Source organism: Trachinotus anak, unplaced genomic scaffold, assembly GCF_046630095.1.
Source record: "Trachinotus anak isolate AG129_WGS33_773 ecotype Australia unplaced genomic scaffold, CSIRO_AGI_Tana_v1 ptg000014l, whole genome shotgun sequence".
NCBI classification, from domain to species: domain Eukaryota; kingdom Metazoa; phylum Chordata; class Actinopteri; order Carangiformes; family Carangidae; genus Trachinotus; species Trachinotus anak.
This window is the reverse complement of record NW_027273865.1, coordinates 13,479,586-13,499,507: the sequence shown is the minus strand read 5'-3', so window position 1 is coordinate 13,499,507 and position 19,922 is coordinate 13,479,586. Positions and strand designations below refer to the sequence as shown.

General features: G+C 39.4%; 2 protein-coding genes across 4 annotated transcripts; one reads left to right on the top strand and one right to left on the bottom strand.

The window, feature by feature from the left end:
- Window positions 1–287: 287 nt before the first annotated feature.
- On the bottom strand, window positions 288–6,097 carry LOC139632087 (caspase a-like). Its single transcript, XM_071496829.1, has 8 exons — window positions 5,956–6,097; window positions 3,795–4,085; window positions 3,568–3,656; window positions 3,165–3,341; window positions 2,832–3,081; window positions 2,578–2,733; window positions 2,351–2,460; window positions 288–2,186 (listed from the first exon to the last, which is right to left on the bottom strand). The coding sequence occupies exons 1-8, from the start codon at window positions 5,960–5,962 to the stop codon at window positions 2,082–2,084; spliced, it is 1,185 nt and encodes a 394-aa protein (XP_071352930.1). The 5' UTR covers window positions 5,963–6,097; the 3' UTR covers window positions 288–2,081.
- Window positions 6,098–6,353: 256 nt separating this feature from the next.
- LOC139632083 (rab5 GDP/GTP exchange factor-like) lies at window positions 6,354–19,250 on the top strand. 3 transcript variants are annotated; one of them, XM_071496826.1, is made up of 10 exons: window positions 6,354–7,222; window positions 11,311–11,637; window positions 12,315–12,511; window positions 12,661–12,833; window positions 13,083–13,261; window positions 14,538–14,619; window positions 14,769–14,901; window positions 15,055–15,146; window positions 15,274–15,530; window positions 16,444–19,250. In XM_071496826.1, exons 3-10 carry the CDS (start codon window positions 12,339–12,341, stop codon window positions 16,870–16,872), a joined length of 1,518 nt encoding a protein of 505 aa, XP_071352927.1. In that variant the 5' UTR covers window positions 6,354–7,222; window positions 11,311–11,637; window positions 12,315–12,338; the 3' UTR covers window positions 16,873–19,250. The 3 variants fall into 3 exon arrangements, with proteins under 3 accessions (XP_071352927.1, XP_071352926.1, XP_071352928.1); XM_071496825.1 differs by lacking the exon at window positions 6,354–7,222 and adding an exon at window positions 8,774–9,617; XM_071496827.1 differs by lacking the exon at window positions 6,354–7,222 and having other exon boundaries at window positions 10,736–11,637; window positions 12,318–12,511.
- The last annotated feature ends 672 nt before the right edge of the window (window positions 19,251–19,922 follow it).

The window sequence follows — 19,922 nt, the reverse complement described above, 5'->3', positions numbered from 1 at the left end:
TAAGTACAAGGCCAAGTTCAACTGTTATCTCCGGCATGGTTTCCTCTGCTGTCTTTTGCTGCCTTCAGTGACTTTTATTCAGTTCTTGTCAAGGAAACGTGATTAGTCCAAATACTGTAATCTCCTTTAAGACAGTTAATGAGGTATTTCCTGTAACCACAAGAATTTTATTTTGAAAAGAATTTTCTCAAGGATAATAGGAAAATGATAATGGCCTTTGGAGATTTTAACTGGTTTGAGTCAGCAGATATGATTTTGGTAAAAGAATCAGGGCAGGAGAGAGAATCCATAGGTCAATGAGTTTTATTGAAGGACACAGACAGTCATATGCACAATGTGCAGCGGGAGGACAATGCTTATGCTAGTGTGGTCTTAAAAATAGAATAATATATGATACACAATTGCAAAAGATGGGAATAAGAATCAAATCCAAAGCAACACAGCTATTGTAGCCCCTTGATCAGCGTTGATCCACAAAGCAAGCAAATGCAACACAAGTAATTGAGATTAATAACTGTCACACATAGATAGATAAATAGCATAAAATAGAAACCAGGCAGTGGGCCCCACACAAACTGATTAATTCAAATCCAATAAAGGCTGGAAACAGTAAAATAACTTTATGTCATAAGAAAATGTAAAAAATATGTAAAAACCGACAGTAAGTGCTAAAATTACCTCCACGTCTGCAGTCATTTGCATCTGTTTGGGCTCATTTTACAGTCTCTTTTTTTTTGTAGTCTTTTGATTAGCTTTCCAACAAGAAGTCTTATCAGACGCTATCTATTCACTGAGTAGTACATTTGAAAGAATTGAAAGCACCATTTCAAATGTGGCTACATCTGTCTGAAGAAAATATGCACGATTTATGCACAATCAGGTGAAAACCTGAGGAAAGTGTCCAGACTTTGCTCCCCTGCTCTGCCTCTGCTCACAGTGTGTGAGTGTGGCCAGTGCCAGTCTTCACAGCACCAAGCACTTTAATGTCTTTGCCTGAGACCTTTGTCCTTTGGTTGCTGATTAACCAAGTTACAGTGTGTTTCACTACATTAACTTGTAGCTACGAGGAATTTGCCCTGCCTCACATACTCAGAGAGCATAACAGGCCCACAACAGCACCGCTGAGAAATGTTTTAGCATGGCAAACAAAATATTTTCAAGACATCCCATCTGACTCATCAGTGCACTGAATGTGGGTATCGTAGCAAAATAAAGAAACAATATTGTATCCTGGCCCAAGTTCAGACATTAAAAAAATCCTTAACAGGTTAAGCATAGATGTTTTAAAGAACCTAATTGTGAGCTTGATTATACTTCGTTTGGTTATGCATATAAAATTATAACCACTATCACTACCTACCGCAGCTATCATATACCTTATGCCGTTGGTCTCTGCCTTATAGTTTCTGTTGTTGATAAGTGACTAAAGCAGTTTTACATGTTGTCTTGGCAACATAGTGAATCAAAGTGATTTCATAATTTTGCAATTTAAAAATATGTGCTTTAAATTTTGTTTGAATTACGAGCTTTGTGCACGTAATCATTCAATTTCTTATTTTTCTCAAAAGGACACAGTTGACTGTCGACAGGTTTGCTCTTTCATGGACTTCATGAGTGAGCAAACCTGCTGAAGCACAGACTACAAGCTGATAAAATGTCCAAGTTCAGTTATTCCAAAAGATGGACACACTGGCAGAACACATAAACATATAAAAACAAGGATTTAAGTCCAAATCGTACAAAGTTCAGGTTTATCATTGCTCAAATTATGAAACTATGTAAAAGGCCCCCAGCGCTCCTACCAAGGGGCCAAACACCAAGACAGAGATGCAAAATGTTTCTCTTTGTAATCATTCTACGTCTGCAGTCATTTGCATCTATATGTGGTCATTTTCCAGTCTCTTTTTTTGTAGTCTTTTGATTAGCTTTCCAACAAGAAGTCTTATGAGACAGTTCATACAGTGGCTTTGGCCCTGACCCCTTGCCGGCTATCTATTCACTGAGTAGAACATTTGAAAGAATTGAAAGTATCATTTTAAATGTGGTTACAACATCTGTGTTGAACAGGATTGAGTCCTGTCTCAGACACCTGGAAAGAAGTAGAAGCGTTTTGTAAGAGTGCACCTCTCTTTGGTCGGCATCTGTCTTTTGCAGCCAGGAGAAAAATCTTCAAAACGTTGCATGACCTGTGTGGTTGAAACAGACATTCTAATAAATCAAAGAACATCATCACTGCCTGCCCTGTGGAGATGTTCGCTCATTAATGATTTTACTTGCCATTCATACTCATTATACATGCATATTTTACACTCAGAACAGGTTTACAACAGTTTAGACTTGCAAAACTTACTTTTCTGAAAAGTTCCTCAATGTCATCTTCATGGGACGAGGTATTGAATACATCAACGATATACTGGATAAGAATAGACCCGTGTTCTGGTTGTCTATATGAGACAGTATCTGCACGACAAACAGAAAATACCTTTAGTTTTTACTATGTGAGGTAACTATCCCTAAAGATCTTCACTATGTCATGATCTTTACAATATGATCTGATGATATTTCAGTTAAACTGACCAGGGGTGCAGGAGAGAAGAGAAATGAAGTCTTTTTCTTTGTGTACAAATTTCAAAGCGTCATCCTCTATGTTTTCTTCAGTGGCAGACGCAGATGGACGTGGCTGTGGGACACTTGGTTTTGCACCATCGCAAAGAAGCACAGATCCACGCTCAGCTGAAACCAGGACATATTTCAGCATTACATTAATTTAGCAAACTCTTAAATTAATTTGAACTAAGTTTGGAATATCAGCAAGAACAGATGAGAATCACCTCCTCTGCAGGCCTGGATGATGATGATTTTGGGTTTGTTCAGCAGTGCTGGACATTTCTCTGGGCCTAAGTGTTTGTAAATGTCGTTGATGGGGAATTCATCTGGGGTAGATGGGGTCTCATCACTATCATTTGAGTTGACACCAAGGACAGCTCCCAGTTTCCCATGAGACATGATAACCACCAACACACTGTCTGTGGCTTTGACTTTTTCATGTTCAGAGAACTTCATTACAGCATCATTAATCTCCTGGGAGAACACAAAAAGTCAGGCATCAGTTATTGTCAGTTCTCAATCAAATGTTCTGATTTAACAGGTGTTTTCACAAGTACCTTTCCAGTGAGGTTTGTGTGCTTTATCACGTCGTATCCCAGAGCTTTCAGCAGTTTCTCCATGTTCTCCTCATCTTTCTCAGCTCCCTTTCTGTTTAATCGCTCATGTGTAAACTTTATATTAGTGATAAGCAGGGCCACACGGCTCCTAATATTATTTTTGGTCACAGGGTAAATCTGAAAAATAAATTTAAAGGAAGAAAAATTTACAAAATTTTACCATATGTCTTCTACCATGTAAGATCACAGAAAACTATTTTATTTCCACTTGTTAAACTGCACCTTTCTGTCAAGACGAGGTAAACTGAGATGCAAAACAACAAACTTGCTGGAATATAGCAGAGAGTCAATCTATCAATTAAGCCAGATGAGATATTTGATATGGCTATTATGAATGACTAACATTTCTATCTTTCTGTTTCTTCTCCCAGAATTCCTTAGTGGTAGTGATGAGCGTGGTTGACCATTCCTCCTTAGTCCGTCTCTCTGCAGCTGGAAACAACAAAATACAACAAGATGAGGTATTTGTGTTTGTGCTCGAGACCTGAGGATTATGACAATGTCAAAATACAATATTGGTTTGAATGAAAATAGGATGCAATTCTCCCTGGTTGAAATATGTCAGCTCACCTGGTGGAGCAGCCTGGTCAAAGCCCAGGTCCAGGCCCAGTTTAGAGTAAAGTTCAGGATCTCTTCTGTGAAGGTGAGCGATAAATTTCCTGCTTGCTTCTTCTCCTTTCCTCCTCACTGTGTCAATTAGGGAGCGCGCCTTTTCTCCTCTGGTAGGATTCTCTTCAAGTATTGACTCTCTCTGCCCATCGTTCACAACTTTATCTTTCAAAAGGTCGTCCAGGAGCTGCCTAATCAGATCAGTCGAAACACTCTCCACAAACTCAGTCCTCACCCTGGAAAGCTCCTCATCTAGGGGAAATAATATGAAGCAATATATTGTAATTTATCCTCATCAGGTATTGACTCTTGCTCTCCATCATTCACTTAAACACCTAACTAAAACTAATGCAGTCTAATAGAACAGCCCAAAGGTTATAATGTTGAGTTTTCATTAAAACAGTTTTAGAGCGGTGTTGATTCAACTGCAGATCATTTCAGAGGATGTAGTTTGTGGTGCTGTTCAACTGTATTGCATAATACATATTGATATGAGTAGAGTGATGCAATTCAACAACAATACAAACCACATTTTCCAAAACCAGAATCACTGCCTTGCAGTTGTTTGCCTCTACCAACCAGCTAAGTTTCAGGAGATATAGTCATGAACTTCCCTTCCTGAGTTACAGCACTGAATAATGGCCAGAGGTGTTTTTGCAGAATTTTATGATGTCACAGCGAAGTTGACCTTTGACCATTTGGATTGAAAATGTTATCACTTCATTTTATCCTTAGACATTTGAGTTAAATTGTGTCATAATTAGTGTATGAATTTGTATGTCCGAAAACATGTTTTGTGAGGGCAACATGACCTTAACCTTTGACCTTTGACCACCAAATTCTAGTCAGTTCATCCTTGAGTCCAAGTGATTGTTTGTGCCAGATGTAATTAAATTCCCTGTGGGCATTCCTAAAATATTATACTGACAAGAACATGAGGTCAGTGTGGCCTTGAACTTTGACCTTTCACTACCAAAATCTAATCAGTTCATCCTTGAGTCTAAGGGGACATTTGTGCCAAATCTGAAGAAATTCCCCCAAGGCCTTACTGAGATATCATATTCACAAAGCCAAAACCGTGTTGCTTCCAGCTCTGGCTACAACATAGATGTGATGATTTATACCACAGTAAACTTTGTTTTTTAAGTTCCATCACTGCAGTAGCTTTAATCAGGTGTACCTACTAAACAGGCAACTGAATGAATGGCAATGTTTAAAAAAAAAAACATGTTGAAACTATGCACAGAAATGAATGTGAATGAAGCAACTGTGAGTTAACAACCATTAATTAATGATACATTAAGCATTAACTAATCACATGAACTTGGTCATTTCTTCATAGTGAGGAACAGGAACTCATTATACATCCTGCATGAATTCATGCATGAAATCATACTTAAACATGTGTTTGTTATTATAAGGTGTTAGCAATATTTCTATGTGTTTGATATTTTTTCCATGTTTTCAATGATTGGTGCCCCTCCTGTACAGAAGAAGCCTCATGTCAGCTATGACCGTGGTTTTCCAAACTATGGCTATTATACCATCAGTATGATCCGGTTTCAGCATAACGTATGGTTTATAGTCAGAGGAAATCATCTTAGATTAAATAAAAAAATGGGCCTCATGGGCTGACCTGCTCACTTTGATCTGCATTCATTCTGAACAAACAATTAAACGACAGACACTGAGCGGGCATGAATACAATACAGGACATATCACAAAGGTTTTATCTGATACAAAAGGCTTGTAAATCGTTATTTTGAAATCCTTAAGAGGCTGTATCATATTATTGTGTCTGTCTTTTTTTTAACAAGTGTTAAACAATAGCACCAACAGGGCAGGCATGAGCGAAAGCGAAGTGAAACTCTGGCCGGGTACGTGGCATACACAAGAAAATGTAGAATATCCTCATTTAGACTTTAATTGGACAGATATTCGCTGTAAAGCTTCGAAAGCCCAAGAAGTCACATGTGCCAGCCCTGTCCTCCTCGGCGCCTTCATAATGCAGAGCAGCGTCAGTAGACACGGTTCGTGTAGCCTGTTCAGTTCACTGAGCGCCTGCATTTTGCCGCCAACATGCATAACACCGTAACAGTGCGTTTAGACCGTCAACTCTTACCTGCCATTGCACTGCTCTCGCGTCTCAAACAGCACTGTTGAAACAGGAGTCTTCAAAGTTCAGACGGAAACTTCCCAGCTTCAAATTCCCAGGAGCTTGTGAGTCGGGAACGCGTGCGTAATGCGCACCAGTCCACGGATGTTTCCTGGTTCACGCCTCCGACACACTGCAGACTTTCAGCACCGCAGGCTGACAAAGTGAGGCTTAAAGTGAGAGCTGCTGCTCCGGTGGTGCCGCGCAAAGTCGGCTGATCTTCAACAACACTTGAAGTTGTCGAGACTCAAACTTGAACCAGGGGCTTTTGAAACATCCATAGAGGGCGTAGAGTAACACCTGTATCTCTCTCTCTCTCTCTCTCTCTCTCTCTCTGGAAATGGTCAATGACTTCCTGTAACTCCTACTCAGTTTAAGCAACAGCGGAAATGTTAAAAGAGTTTCATTATGATATCACCAGAAATGAATTATATAAGCAAGTAATAAGCACGCAAGTTTATTTTTTTCTTATAAAATCTATGAATGAAAAGAAATTACAGAATTATTTTATTGCAAAAGGGACTGGGGTGAATTCAGGTGTATTGGGACATCAGGTAATTTGGGACAGCATAAGAAAACAGCAGAAAACTTATGCCTTGATAAGTGTCAGGTCAAAGTAATTGGTGCTGAGACCTCGCTACAGAAGCACTTGACCAAAGTCACTTGACATAATTCCTGACATCACATGGGGGGGTGTGGTCAGCATCAAACAGGAAGCGTACCCCAAAAAGCAAAAAGTAAGAGAAATGACATGTGTTTCAGCTTGGCTTCAATATAAGAGTATGAAATTTGAAATACTAATATACTGTGACTAAAAATAATATGAAAACATGTATTGTGTAACACTGTACCAAAATAAACATAAATTGTTCTGAAATTATGTTTACATTTTTTAAATTAAGACATTTTCTTGCAGTCAGTATGTTTCAGGTAAATTGGGACAATGTTAAAAGGCTATTGAAATGAAGTGTAGCACCAGTGTATTGATATAACTTAATAAAAAGAGGCATCTCATATATATGTCATTACACAATCACAGAGATATGGCCTACAGCCAATGTTTAAGTGGACAGAATGAGACTTTTTAATTCATAATGGCTTTTAGGAATGACTAACATTTCTATCTTTCTGTTTCTTCTCCCAGAATTCCTTAGTGGTAGTGATGAGCGTGGTTGACCATTCCTCCTTAGTCCGTGGCTCTGCAGCTGGAAACAACAAAACACAACAAAATGAGGTATTTGTGTTTGTGCACAAGACCTGGGGATCATGACAATGTCAAAATACAGTATTGGTTTGAATGAAAATAGGATGCAATTCTCCCTGGTTGAAATATGTCAACTCACCTGCTTAAAGAAGCCCCAGGTCCAGGCCCAGTTTAGAGTAAAGTTCAGGATCTCTTCTGTGAAGGTGAGCGATAAATTTCCTGCTTGCTTCTTCTCCTTTCCTCCTCACTGTGTCAATTAGGGAGCGCGCCTTTTCTCCTCTGGTAGGATTCTCCTCAAGTATTGACTCTCTCTGCCCATCGTTCACAACTTTATCTTTCAAAAGGTCGTCCAGGAGCTGCCTAATCAGATCAGTCGAAACACTCTCCACAAACTCAGTCCTCACCCTGGAAAGCTCCTCATCTAGGGGAAATAATATGAAGCAATATATTGTAATTTGTCCTCATCAGGTATTGACTCTTGCTCCCCATCATTCACCATACATTCCTCTAAAATGTGATCCGGGAGCTTAACTTCTTTAGTAACCTTATCCACAAATGTTTTCCTTACAAGCTCCTCATCTTAAAGATGGAATATGGATCAAAAGTGATTACACAACCTAATTGTGTACCTCTTAAGGTGTTTTTAGTAAATGGTTGGGGTTATGATTAAGACAATATCAGAAATATTTACAAAACGCTGCTGGTCAGTGAAAACCTTACATCACCGAAACATCAATTTTTCACAAGCTAAGAAAAGCAGTTTCAGCAACATTTAACTTCAGTTCATCTGCAAAATTCAAAATCACCAATTTTGGACATACATGTTTTTCACACATCAGGATAGTGACGCAAAGATGTCTAAACGTTTATAAGCTGGAAACCAAAAAATTATGTACAATAAATCTGTGATTTCAGCAACACTTAAACACCTAACTAAAACTAATGCAGTCTAATAGAACAGCCCAAAGGTTATAATGTTGAGTTTTCATTAAAACAGTTTTAGAGAGGTGTTGATTCAACTGCAGATCATTTCAGAGGATGTAGTTTGTGGTGCTGTTCAACTGTATTGCATAATACATATTGATATGAGTAGGGTGATGCAATTCAACAACAATACAAACCACATTGTCCAAAACCAGAATCACTGCCTTGCAGTTGTTTGCCTCTACCAACCAGCTAAGTTTCAGGAGATATAGTCATGAACTTCCCTTCCTGAGTTACAGCACTGAATAATGGCCAGAGGTGTTTTTGCAGAATTTTATGATGTCACAGCGAAGTTGACCTTTGGCCATTTATAATAATTAATATATTTAATATTTCTATGTGTTTGATGTTTTTCCATGTTTTCAATGATTGGTGCCCCTCCTGTACAGAAGAAGCCTCATGTCAGCTATGACCGTGGTTTTCCAAACTATGGCTATTATACCATCAGTATGATCCGGTTTCAGCATAACGTATGGTTTATAGTCAGAGGAAATCATCTTAGATTAAATAAAAAAATGGGCCTCATGGGCTGACCTGCTCACTTTGATCTGCATTCATTCTGAACAAACAATTAAACGACAGACACTAAGCGGGCATGAATACAATACAGGACATATCACAAAGGTTTTATCTGATACAAAAGGCTTGTAAATCGTTATTTTGAAATCCTTAAGAGGCTGTATCATATTATTGTGTCTGTCTTTTTTTTAACAAGTGTTAAACAATAGCACCAACAGGGCAGGCATGAGCGAAAGCGAAGTGAAACTCTGGCCGGGTACGTGGCATACACAAGAAAATGTAGAATATCCTCATTTAGACTTTAATTGGACAGATATTCGCTGTAAAGCTTCGAAAGCCCAAGAAGTCACATGTGCCAGCCCTGTCCTCCTCGGCGCCTTCATAATGCAGAGCAGCGTCAGTAGACACGGTTCGTGTAGCCTGTTCAGTTCACTGAGCGCCTGCATTTTGCCGCCAACATGCATAACACCGTAACAGTGCGTTTAGACCGTCAACTCTTACCTGCCATTGCACTGCTCTCGCGTCTCAAACAGCACTGTTGAAACAGGAGTCTTCAAAGTTCAGACGGAAACTTCCCAGCTTCAAATTCCCAGGAGCTTGTGAGTCGGGAACGCGTGCGTAATGCGCACCAGTCCACGGATGTTTCCTGGTTCACGCCTCCGACACACTGCAGACTTTCAGCACCGCAGGCTGACAAAGTGAGGCTTAAAGTGAGAGCTGCTGCTCCGGTGGTGCCGCGCAAAGTCGGCTGATCTTCAACAACACTTGAAGTTGTCGAGACTCAAACTTGAACCAGGGGCTTTTGAAACATCCATAGAGGGCGTAGAGTAACACCTGTATCTCTCTCTCTCTCTCTCTCTCTCTCTCTCTCTGGAAATGGTCAATGACTTCCTGTAACTACTCAGCGTGTCTCCTACAAAGTGTGAGTGTGTTTTTCTTTGCTGTGTTTCCCTTCTAGTGTAAAAATGAAACTTACATGTCATATGTGATCCATGGATGTGACATCATGGTATAATTTGTACTCTCTCAGGACATTTAACATGTGGGTTTTTTTTTTTTTTGTTTTTTGTTTGTTTGTTTTTTTTTGTTTGTTTTTTTTTGCCAGAGGAAATAGGTCTGTAAAACCTAGTTTCATTCAATCTCTATGAAGTACAAGAGATAGAATGAAACTAGGTGTTACTGACATTACATGACCTGTAATCTGCCACCTAATCTTCAACAAACACTTCCTGTGGCCGTGTAAAAAGAAGAAAACTGTCAACCTAAATCAGTCTTTATGGGCAGTCTTTATTTACAGTGTTGTCTTTTCTTCATAAACAGGACGGACCTAGCTGCCAGACCATGTGCAGTCATTCTCATTTTGTGAACACACTTTCTTTGATATTTGACAAGATGCAGAAAAACCAATGAATGAATAAATAAATCAAACTAGATAATTCAGTAAAGAATGTATTGTATTGTCTTACATTTAAGCTTCTGATTGGAAATCAAACCAACCAATACCTCCAATCTCCCAATGCCCCAGTCCTTTCCCCGCTATCCTTTTTTTTTTTTTTACATAACTATGTACTGGTATTAGTTAATCCTATTTTGAAAAGCCAACATGGTGTCCAATAAAACTGATGCAGAATTTTATATTGCATTAATTTCCCTCTAGTTTCCCTTAAGTTATGTATCATCACTATTGTGTGTATTCTGTTATCCATCCATCGTTTCCTATAGCTACACTTTCTGCTCCCCTATTCGTACTTGAGGAATGAGTCAAAGCGAGGCATAACTCTGTTTCTACTGTAAAGTCTTTTAAATTTGTCGACCCAGACTTCACTGGAATGCTTAATAATCAGATTGTGTTATTTCACTCAGGTCTAGGTCAGAGCATGGTCATTGTAGATTGTTTTCTTATTGCTGTGTGGCTCATATGTGTCAGCTTGCAAAGTTCATTTAGAAAACAACCCTCTTGCCAGTAGGCGGTTTCAGTGTTGCCAGATTTGGCTGAAATGGCAGTCCTGAACACAAACAGGCCGAATTTTTTATTTTCATTTAGTCCATCCTATAATCTATATAATGCTCTTAAATATCAGTATGCTTAAATGGTTTTAAAAGTCCTCACTTGCATCACTTACATGAACAGATATAGGCTTATATTTTTAAAAGATATAGGCTATTTTTCCGTGGATTCAATGTGCTGTGGGTTTTATTGATCCGTTTCTATAGCATTTATTTCTTTCGTTTTGGGAAATTAAATAACCGAAATCGCTATTAGAAGTTGATTGTTTGCAAAGTAGCCGTGAATGCACCGGGAAGGATCAATTAATCACTTTTAAACTGAAGAAAACTTAAAACCACCGTGATTATCAGGCAAGTTCTGCTGGTGTAAGGAGCGTCTGGTTCTGTCATTTAAGCGGGTTAACAGCGTGAATTTGCGATGTCTGTATGTGTTTATGTAGGCTATTCAGGTTTGAGATATGACTCCTACTAATAGTTGTTGCCCTAATCTCCTCCATGAGCTGTGCTGTGTGAACTGCCACTGTTTCTATTGTTGATGATGTGCAGCCAAACTACAGTATTTAAGTTCTTGTTCACCTGCACGCACCTGTCCTTTTCACCTCACACAGCATCTTCACATCATCACTCAAGTGGAAACCACCGGAAAACCGCCCCAATCTGGCAACACTGGCTCCAGATGTTGACAGGAGACGGGATGGGAGTCAGAGCTGCCCCGCCTCCCTCCCTCACCATGGTAACACTAGGCGGCGCTAAAGCACGTCACCTGACTTATAACATTCCAAAGAAGAAAACACGTCAGCGAAGAAGAACAACTGCCAGACAAAATGGCTGGCGATGAAGCTAGCTGCTTGGCTAATGTAAACATCCACCAATAGTACACTGGAGCTGGAGCGACGATAACGTTACTCGACAGCTTTGACACTGCGAATGAGACTGTATGTTGACACAGAATTCATAACCCAGAGTATCTTCATTACCGAAGTGTTAATTTCACTCGTTTCCTAGCTTAGCTCTGTAATTAGCGTAGGTATAGACTAGGTGGCTAGCTGTAGATTAGCTGATTGATATCGTGTTTTTATGTGTGACAAGAACAGTCTAATCATCTGTCAGAAATTATAGACAGTAAATGTAACCAAGGAACAACGCTGTTTTGAATGGATATTCTGTTTCAAGAATAGCGTTAATGCTCTGTCAGTCGACGTCTGTGAGAGGCAGTCACTGGCTATTAGTTAGCTAATGCTAACCAGTTGATATGCCTTTCGCTATCACCAGATGTAACTAATAACCCCTGAATAATAAATTCAACTAGAACAGACAAGGCTTTGATTAAGCACTTTGGATTGGGCTACATTAAACTACTGTTTTACCCAAATTAGCAGGTTAGTCTGATCAGTGCTATGTGTTGACATTTGGACTTGACCTCAGTCACAAGTTAACGCTGCAGAAACTAGTCAACAACCGTGAATGGCTTTAATGAGTTAATGTATTAGTGAGCACCGGGACTTGCTTTCTTATTTGTACACAAGGCAATACATAGTTTTGGTCCCTGATTTGCAGTTGGTACTCACGGATTTGGCTGTAATTGTAATTTCTGTCCTCTGTTCCCCCCCAGCAGTCCTCCTGATTTAGGTGAAAAATGATGAGCCAGCGGCGTGGGATCCATCTCGACCAATCAGAGCTGCTTTGCAAGAAAGGATGTGGTTTTTATGGCAACACTGGTTGGCAGGGTCTGTGCTCGAAGTGCTGGCGAGAGGAAAATCAGCGAGAAAGGCAAAAACAGATTCAAGAAGACTGGGCGCTTGCTGAGAGGTCTGTCTGTCTCTCTTGTGTCCTGTGCACAATCATTCCTAAATGGCAAATACTGTGTCTTAGGTTCTTTCACCTCCTCGTTTTGTTGCCTTGCTCTGGTGTTCGTCTGTCTGACAAGTACTATAACTGTATTGTGTTTTCCCTCCCAGGCTGCAGAGAGAGGAAGAGGAAGCATATGCAAGCAGACATCAGAAGGCCCAATCACAGCCTACCATCACACCCTTCAGCAAGTTTGAAGAAAGAAAAACTAAGGAAAAGTCCAGCAAAGTTAACACAGTCACAAAGTTTTTTATTCCTTCCACAAAAACACCACCAAAAAAAGGTATGTACTTATATTATCACATATGCAGCTGTTAGAAACGGCAGTTATTAAACATATATTGCTTATGGTCTTTAAAGTTCCCATTACTGCTGAGAAATTTAGCTTCATCATTAATTTGACTCAATGTCAGTTCATCACTTTTATGGAACCAATTTTAGGGGTTAAAAGAAACTATTAGACAGCAGCTTGTGTTTGTTGTTTGCTCGTGGTTGCAGCTTTGATTAAAATAACATTAAATGTTGCCCCAAGATGGTGGTCCTTTTGACACACAGTCCAGCCCCAGCCCAAGCTCCTCTGCAAGCCAACATTCCTCTGTGGACAGTGACCACGCAACACGAGAGTTTATTGATTTTCTCAAGCCTCTGAAGTCTGGCAGGGAGATCTTCAAACAGTGCCGGGCCTTCACTGAAAGCATGGTCTATAAGCGAGTGAGTATAAAAAGAGGCGATTGACTCCTTTCACACTGCCAGACAAGTTTGCCATTTCTTTTTGGACTGAGAGGACACAGACACACAACTGCAGGGAGCAACATTGTCACATGCAGTTACACGGCATATACACACATACAGACGCAGGGGTGGGAATATCTTCACAGATTCAAAGCGTGAGCTGCTAGCTGCCGTGCAGACTGGTGAATAGGATAAGTTGCATCCCCATGTTGGTGCCTCCTGTAAGTGTCAGGACCTCCATGTTAGACGCTTCGGTCAGTGATTGTGTGTATTTAAAACTTATTTTGGGGCTGTGCTCACTCTTGCAGCCTGGAGCACAGCTCACACTTTTGATTTAATATCACTGTGCTAGACCAGTGATAGGTCTGTTCACAGTGTTTGTGTGCTCTGAAAGATGTCACAGCACAGAAAAGGGCGAAACATAGCCTGTTCACCTCGGGGTCACATTGCATCACTGTTGATTGGAGCTAGAGCCAGTAAATACCCTTGAGTACTTCTGAGTCATTTGACAACAAGAGTCAGGTGTTAGCAGGGTTTTTTTTCTACTCAAAAGGGCTTAAGTGTATTAATAATAGTTTTTCTGTGTTTTGGGTGAAATAAACTTCTAGAACCCATGTAAGTTCACAGGTCCAAACAGCATTTAAGACAGACAGTTAGCAGATATAACAACACTGATAGTTTTCAATTCATTACGCTGGCAGCTTGTGTGCCATGTGTCTGCTATCTGTTATACTGTTTCATTACCACCTGTCCTGATTTATTACTGAACACGTCTCTCTTTACAACATCACAATTACAGAATGAAATTTTCTTTGCTTCACCTGAAATGCTAAAAATGTAGCAATAGTGCTTAACAGCAATATTTATTTTTTGCATGACAGTTAATTTGAATATTTGTCCTACAGGTGGTGAAACCTTGACTGCTTCATTTAGATGCTGGCTGTCACACATTGTTGCCTCAACTGAAAAAAATCATATTAAATGTATAATAATAAATATTTATATAATAGTGCTCTTTATGCTATCAAGTTTTTTGAAGTTCTGTTTGTTACGTATTAAGTATTTGTCAATTTTAAATTGTCTAGTAATTGCTACATTTAAACTGTTAACACAATCAATATCAAAATCTGGCACAGTGTATTATATTGTCATATTTGGGCTTGATTTTGATATGTCCCTGTAACATTGTCATATTTTTAAAATGAAATGAAATTTAATCTGAGATGAAATGTGTATTTCCCTTCCCTTTATACAGGACATGGGTGCTGATGAGCTGTCAGAGTGTGTGCAAGACTTCTACCAGAACCTCTCAGAACGTCTACAGACCCAGTTCAAAGGTACTGTTTAACTCTTTCACTGTTTTAAACACTGCTGCTGATGCGTCTCGCTTAACACTCAAGATTAACCAGCCATAAACAGTGAATGTCACTAACATACAGTGAATAATGTCTTTGTCTGATATATTATTGTTCTTCGTTCTTGTTAGGTTCATCAGATCATGTAGAGAGCGTTATGGATGAAGTAGAGAAGTATATGATGACTCGTCTCTACAAGGAAGTCTTCTGTCCCGAGACCACAGATGATGAGAAGAAAGACCTGGCCATTCAGAAGAGAATCAGGTCAGCAACCAAAAGTTGTTATAATGCTTAAATATTCTGTGCAAGTTGTCATTAATTTCTCTACATTTCCTTAGAGCACAAGGAAACACGTTTGCAGGTAAAATGATTTCATCTAGTTACTAAAATTGAAAATGTTATCATGTTCTGTTTCAGGGCCTTGCACTGGGTCACCATTGAGATGCTGTGTGTTCCTGTAGATGAGGAGATCCCTGAGGCTTCTGACAGTGTAGTAAAAGCCATCACAAGTAAGTCTCTTTAGGTTTATTTTCCAGAGCCCCACAGTAGGACATCACCTCATTATCTTAGTGGTAGCGATCCAGTGGGATTTTCAGATGAACACTATTATCTCCTAAAATTTCTGCATCATACCAGATGTGATTGAAATGGATTCGAAGCGTGTGCCGAAGGACAAGCTGGCGTGCATCACTCGTTGCAGCAAGCACATCTTCAACGCAATCAAAGTCAGCAAGAAAGAGGCCGCGTCTGCAGATGACTTCCTCCCCACACTCATCTACATTGTGTTGAAAGCAAACCCTCCACGACTGCAGTCCAACATCCAATACATCACCCGCTTCTGCAACCCCAGCAGACTCATGACTGGAGAGGATGGTTACTACTTCACTAATTTGGTAGGAGATGAGTACATGCTTCTATATTCTATATTGTGATTCTAACAAGTCTTTTATATTAGTTTTTTCATTTAGTTTTTATCAACAAGCCTAAGCTGAATAACAAACATTTCTCTGTGTGATGCAATACAGCGTAACAGCACCACAAATTACATCTACTGAACTGATCATTAAGTTACAGGACTGTTGTATTAGACAGTAGTAGTTTTATTTAGGTGTACCCAATAAACCGGCATCTCAGTGTATGTAACATAAACCCTAGATGTCAGATGTTGGTACCAGTCTAGCTCATCTTGAAATCCTTCTCATATAAAAATTGATGTAAGAGGCAGCAGAGTTACAAGTTCTCGGTCTCTGTAGACCATGATGCAATGTACCCAGCCCCATACATGTCGAAATTTTGTGAAACATGTCTTGCAGCTTAATTTGAACACTCTTGCTTTACTGCAAGCTGTGGTAGCAAAGTGGGAAAATACAGATTAAAAAAATCAACTACAACCCTTTGTTACAAATTACCTCCTGGTGAGTCAGTCAGTCAGTTGAGAAGTCTTAAAATCTCCAAAAAAAAAAAGGCACTTTGAATGGTCTTGAACACAAATCATTTTGTTTTTTGGCATTTTATTTATTTATTGGCAAAAAATATAATGGAGATAATAGCAAATGAGGGGAGAGAGGTCCCCAGTTGGTCACCAACATGACGGTTTAGTTTTAGCACCTTGATCTTGATTTTAAAAGTCTTAAAAATGTTGCAGCTATTTGCTCTGCTGTTGGTCTGGTGTCATCTGTCTTCTGATTGGTCAACACCTTCTTTTATTATCATATTTTTGTTCGTCATGTTCACCACTCCAGTCTAAGTGAGTATCATGTAACAGACAGATTTTCTTTAATGAACCTCTACGTCCCCTCTCTTCAGTGCTGTGCAGTGGCCTTCATTGAGAAGCTGGACGGTCAGTCTCTGAACCTCAGTTCTGAGGAGTTTGAGCTGTACATGTCAGGCCAGGCGTCCCCCCACTGGCCACAGGCCACTGGAGCTTCCTCCTGCTCCCCAGGCAGCGCAGCTCTCACTCAGGTCCACAAAAGGCTGGACCTGCTCACAGGGCTCGGGGAGAGGCAGGAGCGCGTCATGGAGAAGGCTCGCCAACTGGAGAGCGACCTCATCGACTGGACAGATGAAGTGGAACAGAAGGTGCACAGCGTTCTGGAGAGCTTTCCACCAGAGACGCAAAACCCTACTGCAACCACAGCTAGTGGGACTTCTGCAGCACCATCAGCAATAGACTCTGATAATGTTGAGAATGAGCTCCTGCCTCCGCCACTGCAACCACAAGTGTTTGCTGGGTGACATGAAGAGCTCTGCTCTGAAAAAAATCTAGAGGCTTTACTCCACCCTCCCCCTTTTCCTTAGTGTTAAACTTGGCTGTTCGTATGCACATACCGCAGCCATTTGATATGGATCCCATTTCCACTCCAGCCATCTTAATTCCATCCATTGTCCCAGAGGCCCTGAAAATAACTTGAAAAGTAATGGAACGACTGATTTAGCAAAATGGCTTGGCATTTTGGGAAGTGCACATATTAGCTTTCTTGCAGATAGTTAAAAGAGATGATTAATGCCACTTGTGTCTGTTCAGCAGAAAGTCACAAAATCCACCTACCAGCACCTGTAAAGCTCAACAGGTAATACATCATATCTTGTTTGTACAGCAACCGAAGTGTAAAATTGACAAGTCGCTTCACTTTTTGTACAGATTTGTGAGCTTTAGAAGTGATAGTAGATGATTTTGTTACCTGTGGACAGAGTTACCTGTAGAGTCTTCTAAGCTAAGCTAACCGTCTCCTGGCTCCAGTTTCTTATTTAACGGATAAAAATGAGTGGCAGAAATATTCTCATCTAACTATCTGCAAGCATTTTACAAAATGTCAAATTCCTGTAACATCAGGTAACTTTGGGAAGAGTGCCAGGACCAAGTACACTCCAAGCATTTTGTCCTGGTTCTATGGCGAAGCCCTGACGTTCTGCTTCTAGTACAGTTTCAGTGCAGTTTCAGGATAAACAAGCTTGTACTGGTATCTCTAACCCTACCATGTCCATTGGTGTTCCCAGGCTATTAATCGCTGTTGCTTCCTCTAAGTGGGGTGTGCAGAGAAACCCTCCACAGAGTGTCGTCCAGGAGGCATCCTGATCAGATGCCGGGACCACTTGAACTGGCTCCTTTACATGCAAAGTAGCAGACTGACTCCATCCCAAAACATCTGAGTCAGTCACCTCAATGGCATTTTCAGTACCTCAGTACTTCTTCATCCTTGTTATTATTGTTACATTTGTGCAAACAGGATAAATGGTGGGATGTGATTTTTAAACATGTTTCTGTCATTATTCACAACTTTCCAGACAAGGTTTTTGTCATTATGTTGTGACGTCTCCAGGTGTAAAATGTTAAGTGGAGGAGATAGAGCCCTACTGCCCAAGTGAGATATAATTATATAACAGTATATTTCAGCAAAATGTATTTCTGGGAAATGAAGTGGAGAAATCTGAATGATTCAACACTTAACTTCCCCTTCTTAAAATAACCCTCCAGCCCATGCTAATGACTTTTGCTGTATTTACTGTGTATTCCCCTGGAGAAATATCCGGAGAGAAAAGCTGTTCATGTGTGTGGCAGTTGTGCATGCGGGCAAGTGTGGGTGAGTGAGTGTTGCATGGACAAGTTCCGTTAATGTCGATAAATCATGAAGTCCTCCAGCTGTGCGTGAAGATATTGTAGTCTCGTTGTCATGCCAGACCTCTCACTCCAGCTGTAAGCTGGATGTACAGTGATGTTATTTTTCTATAGAATGGCAGGTATCAATTCTTCTGGATGCAATAGGAGACATTAATCCTGTAATATTTACAGTAGTAATCTTGTTAAATTGTTTGAAGACATGTTACATGAATTCTAATGGTTGGATAGTAAAACGTTTATCTGTTCACCCATCTTCTCAAGAGGGTGTCATAAGCATGTCCCATCAAAAAATAAAAAATCTGTTTTTAGACTAATGATATTATTTGGCTCGCTCAGAGTTTAGGATTAACTAGGTAACAAAGGCAAAGATGACACAGTTTCTCTGTAAACACAAGACATAAAAATCAGCCCCATACGAGTTTGATTTATTTTAAAGCACTTCAGCTTAATTTTAAAGCTCTTAATTCAGAAATACATTTAATGAAGGAAGTAATTGCTATATTCAGTTGAAAGGATAAAGGATTGGTGAAAACAGTGTTCGGGGCTTTTGCCACACGTTTTTGGGCCAAATCTTTGTATTTGGCACTCTTGAAATGTCTGGGAGAGTTGTATGTTTGAATAATGTGAAAGGGACAGTTTTTTTCCCTTTGCTCATTAGCTGACATTTCCTTATGTTGCTAGAGCCAAATCTTTTTTTAGTTCGTATTGCAATAGTGTAGTCAGTGTGCCGTTGCTTTCACATTTTAGTTTGATTAAAAGCTTTTAATGCAAATGACAGCTTGAATAACTTCATTGCACTGTATGCAAAAGCCATTTATGAGGTATTTTAAAAAATTTGAAACATGTTTGTAACCTTATAGGTTTGTTATTGTATCACATGGGAGAAGGTAACTTAATACTGTCTTTTATTTAAATGTAACTTATTGGGGCAGTATTAGTATATTTGCATCTATGGGTGTGTGATGATGATTAATAAAAATAGAAAATGCATGTGCTCTCGTGCAGTTCCTGTTCATGTTGTTTCACATGACTGTCATGAATTTCCAAGTAAGGATTAAATAAAGAGTCAGCACAGAGAATTTAAGTATACAATTCTTTATATTATATATGCATTTTAATATATAATTAACATAATTATAATTAATATAATTAATAATCTAATTAATTAAGTAATTTCAGATTTGCTGTATTTATATCAAGAAGTGTAAATACGAGACTTGATTAATGTCTAGAGAGGAAATTTAAATGTTACAGCAGCACAAAACAATCTTGAGAGGTAGAAGACATTTAAAGTGAAAAGATAAATTTAAGGAAAGACTTTGAAAACTATTTTATATATATTATACACCTTAGGCCATGTAAAAGGTTTGTGCTTGTGCAAAACTGAGTAGTGCATCTAGAAGTACTGCTTGTTTTGAGACATATTCCTCAAGCTGTACTTTAATGCTATCAATACAACAAGTACACCAAAATTAAATAATGCTTTGTAAGTACAAATAGCTAGAAGAATTTCTATATAATAATAATTTCTGTATATTTAAAAAAAAATACCCCCATCTCACTGTGGTGGGCTTTTGACTAAGCATTTATTTTTAAATTTTTCGACACTGTAAACTGTGGTTCGTTGTGGTCATTTATTATCATTCATTATTTGTTCACCTATTAT

What these genes read in the sequence shown, in the direction of transcription:
- LOC139632087 (XM_071496829.1), bottom strand. An exon ending in CATCCAGGCCTGCAGAGGAG is followed by an intron (nt 2,734 to 2,831) that starts GTGATTCTCATC and finishes TCCTGGTTTCAG; the next exon opens with CTGAGCGTGGATCTGTGCTT. An exon ending in TTGAGGAACTTTTCAGAAAA is followed by an intron (nt 2,187 to 2,350) that starts GTAAGTTTTGCA and finishes TCAACCACACAG; the next exon opens with GTCATGCAACGTTTTGAAGA.
- LOC139632083 (XM_071496826.1), top strand. Translation starts at nt 12,339, where the DNA reads ATGATGAGCCAGCGGCGTGGGATCCATCTCGACCAATCAGAGCTGCTT. An exon ending in GCCATTCAGAAGAGAATCAG is followed by an intron (nt 14,902 to 15,054) that starts GTCAGCAACCAA and finishes GTTCTGTTTCAG; the next exon opens with GGCCTTGCACTGGGTCACCA. An exon ending in GTTACTACTTCACTAATTTG is followed by an intron (nt 15,531 to 16,443) that starts GTAGGAGATGAG and finishes CCCTCTCTTCAG; the next exon opens with TGCTGTGCAGTGGCCTTCAT.